The following is a 3,489-nucleotide window of genomic DNA, read 5'->3' on the forward strand; positions in this document are numbered from 1 at the left end:
TTGTGTGCACAGGGCAACAGGAAATTGAGTTTATGATAGAGGACCTATTTTAATTCCACTCCAAATAATAGGTTGTATATGTCTTGGAGCATCACAGTTAGTGACCAAGGTTACAGAGGGAGTACTTTAGTAATTATACTTGAAAAGTAACTTTAATAGGGATTTCTTATAATGTTCCTGTTGTCACATCAGTCAAATCAACAGTCACCCAATTATTGTTTTGTAAGGGCAGGCAGCCTACTGTTTTTCAAATAGCGGATATGTAATTTTTGTGGGAAAGTCCAGCCCATTGTTGTCAAGTATTTTATTTACACATAAACGGAAGACCGTCAAGATAGTTTGTAGAGAGAATTTGACAGCAGTCATTCGACAGGATGTACTGGCTTAGATAATTAAACCTTCCACGCCCCCCCTTCACATAGCCACTTTTTCTTCCATTTCCTTCTTTCCCCAGTGAGGATAGAGTGCCGTGAGCTGGTGAAGAAGATCGCCATCTACAGAAACCGTCTTGCCATCCAGCTGCCAGAGAAGATCCTCATCTATGAGCTCTATTCAGATGACTCCTCAGACATGCACTACCGCATCAAGGAGAAAATTTGCAGGAGGTTTGAATGAAACTTGCTGGTGGTCTGCTCCCAGCATATCATCCTGTGTCAGGTCAGGAAGAAGAGTACCTTGGCCATAAAAAAAAAAACCCCCACATAATTCACAGATTGCGCAAGAGGCTGTAGAAACATATGAGCACATGACGGAGGCAGACTGAGTGAGTGTTCAGCCATTCACTACTAGCCCAAACAGTGCAGAGAAAATTGATAATATCATGGAATTGCTGGTTTCCCAGATGTTTCTGCCTACTTTGCAAAAGGCCTCAGCTGTGCATGTGCATGCTCTGTCTCTTTCCCCTTCTCAACCTTCTTCAAAGTAGATGAAGTGAGACAGTTGAATGAAAGGGAAGGAGCAGTCTGTTAAACCAGTGGGTGTCTCTTGGGGTTCTTCTCTGTTTTTTGTCCCTATGTGTTTGACAGATGCTCGTAGGGAGGAGGAGCAGCCATAACACAGAGGTTATTTCCTTTTAAATCTGTCTGTGTGTGACAGAGGTGCTTCAGATCTCTCTCTAACACAAATGCTCGTGTTTCATGGCTCAGACAGCTTTTGGGCCCTATAAATGGGCTGTGCATTGCCTAAGCAGCTTTCTGGCATTGAACCATACTTGGTCGTTTTTAACAGAACAATATCCTAAGATTTCTCAGACATTTAAAAGTGTTTTTTAAATAATGTAAACGGTGAGATTAACAAACTGTGAACTAATGAAAACAGAATGATCTGGTCATACTGAACCAGTCATTGCTTCATGTGTAATATGTAATTGTGGTCTCACCTTTTCCATTCTGCTCTGGTGCAGGAGAAGAGGCTCCAGTGCCTGTCCTTCACCAGTGTCAGGGAAAAAGAATGGGTGATGGAGTCCCTGATTCGCTACATCAAAGTGATCGGTGGTCCGCCAGGCAGAGAGGGCCTACTAGTAGGGTTAAAGAATGGAGCTGTGAGTATTTCAAGAAAATTCATTCCCATATTAAGTAATCTTAGAAATTTATCTCATGCTCAGAAGCCAATGGTCCAGGAATTTGTCCATTTTTCTTCTTGAAGAAGATGAGATTTATTGTATGTAGATGGGACTGCAAGTCATAAAATACATCCCTTGTAGAGTTTACATTTATTATAATTAAAGTAAAGTAAAGTATATGGATTTAACTAGCATTAGCACCGATGTTCTATTCTGATCGTGTTCTGCTGGTCACTGTTTTTGTGATGTAGATCCTGAAGATATTTGTTGACAACCCGTTTCCCATCACACTGCTGAAGCTGTCAACGTCAGTGCGCTGCCTGGACATGAGCGCCTCCCGCAATAAACTGGCTGTGGTGGATGAGCACAGCACTCTCCTGGTCTATGACATCAATAGTAAAGAACTGCTTTTTCAGGTCAGCTGGCAGTGGAGAGAGTAAAGTGTATGGCTGAGGAAGCTAATATGGCTGATTTTAAAATACATTTCAGAGTTGCAGTGGAGTGGAATAAAATAGAAATATGTGTGTGTGTATAATTATTTGCCTTAAGCACAGGTACATATTTTACTCATGTACTCCTGCCTGGTCTATGTTCCACAATCACCTCTAGACCATTTCCCCCACTGCCCACCTTTACCCGCCTCCTTTTCTTTTGCTCTCACTGTAGGAGCCTAATGCTAACAGCGTGGCCTAGAACACCTCTCTGGCAACGGGTACCTTAACATCAAGGCTAGCAACTTCCCTGTACACCAGCAGAAGATGCAAGGCTTTATGGTCGGCTACAATGGCTCTAAGATCTTCTGTCTCCACGTCTATTGCATGTCAGCTGTGGAGGTGCCTCAGGTGTGTAGCATGTTGTCAGCTTGTCCTATCGTGAAGGCAATGACAGCGTTCCATGTGGTCATAATATAGATTTGAGAGCACGTCTATGCCAGTGGCCGGTGTATCTTAAATATCATGGTACTTGCTTGTACTACAAAGAAAATAACTTAATTGGACTGCTTTGCTATTAGTTACTGAGACAAGTATGTGGTGAAGGTATGATTTTGTTGGTGGTCCTCTTCCTACTTATTAATTAATTTGCTGCTGTTTTTACACTGTTAATTTTGTAATGACTTTTAACGGTGGTATTTTTGCTCGGTCCAGTCAGCACCCATGTACCAGTACCTGGAGAGGAAGATGTTTAAGGAGGCCTATCAGATCGCCCGTCTGGGTGTGACAGACAGTGACTGGAGGGATTTAGCCACAGAAGCCCTGGAGGGACTTGACTTTGACACTGCCAAGAAGGCCAGTCAGACACACACAAATTGTTGTGATCGAGACCAGTTTTATCAGCCTTTTCAGTTTTTACTGCTTTTATCTTCACAGGACAATACAAAATTACAAGTAGCATTAACTCCTCCAAATGTGGTGATAGTACCTTGCCTGTACCTTAGCCTTATTCTTGGGCTTCATGTCAGCTGAAAAGACTCACCATCAATTAATAGTATGTACTTTACCCAGGCAGCCAAATATATACACTAGCGATGTCCATATTGTAACTTTTGAGGTAGGGTTTTCAAGAAGCTGGTTTCTACAAAAGATAACACAAAACCTGAAATTTTAAGAGGCTATCTTCTAAACTATTTCTTTTACTTTCCCATTTTCAGGCCTTCATTAGAATCGGAGAACTGCGCTATCTGGACCTCATCAATAGCATTGAGGTAATAGTAACTCTTCAGAAAAAGAAAAAAATTCTTCAATATAGTATAATGCCAAGTATTATCTATATCTATTCTGGCCAGAGCGGACATCATCAAAGTTGGACAAGGCTGAGGGGAAACAAGGGCCATCACAGTTATTGTCATCATGCATTTAATTGCTAGGGCTTTTCTCTGGGCTCTACTTCAAAACTTTAAACAAGGGAGGAACTTATATCCTTACTGACCT

At 41.8% G+C, this 3,489-nt stretch overlaps 1 protein-coding gene across 1 annotated transcript; it reads left to right on the top strand.

Annotated features, from left to right (window-relative positions):
• Nucleotides 1-623: 623 nt before the first annotated feature.
• On the top strand, nt 624-2,844 carry LOC120803852 (intraflagellar transport protein 122 homolog). The gene is made up of 5 exons (XM_040152825.1): nt 624-657; nt 1,403-1,540; nt 1,813-1,977; nt 2,228-2,403; nt 2,707-2,844. The coding sequence occupies exons 2-4, from the start codon at nt 1,457-1,459 to the stop codon at nt 2,252-2,254; spliced, it is 276 nt and encodes a 91-aa protein (XP_040008759.1). The 5' UTR covers nt 624-657; nt 1,403-1,456; the 3' UTR covers nt 2,255-2,403; nt 2,707-2,844.
• Nucleotides 2,845-3,489: the final 645 nt, after the last annotated feature.

Source organism: Xiphias gladius, chromosome 18 (assembly GCF_016859285.1).
Source record: "Xiphias gladius isolate SHS-SW01 ecotype Sanya breed wild chromosome 18, ASM1685928v1, whole genome shotgun sequence".
In the NCBI taxonomy this organism is placed as follows: domain Eukaryota; kingdom Metazoa; phylum Chordata; class Actinopteri; order Istiophoriformes; family Xiphiidae; genus Xiphias; species Xiphias gladius.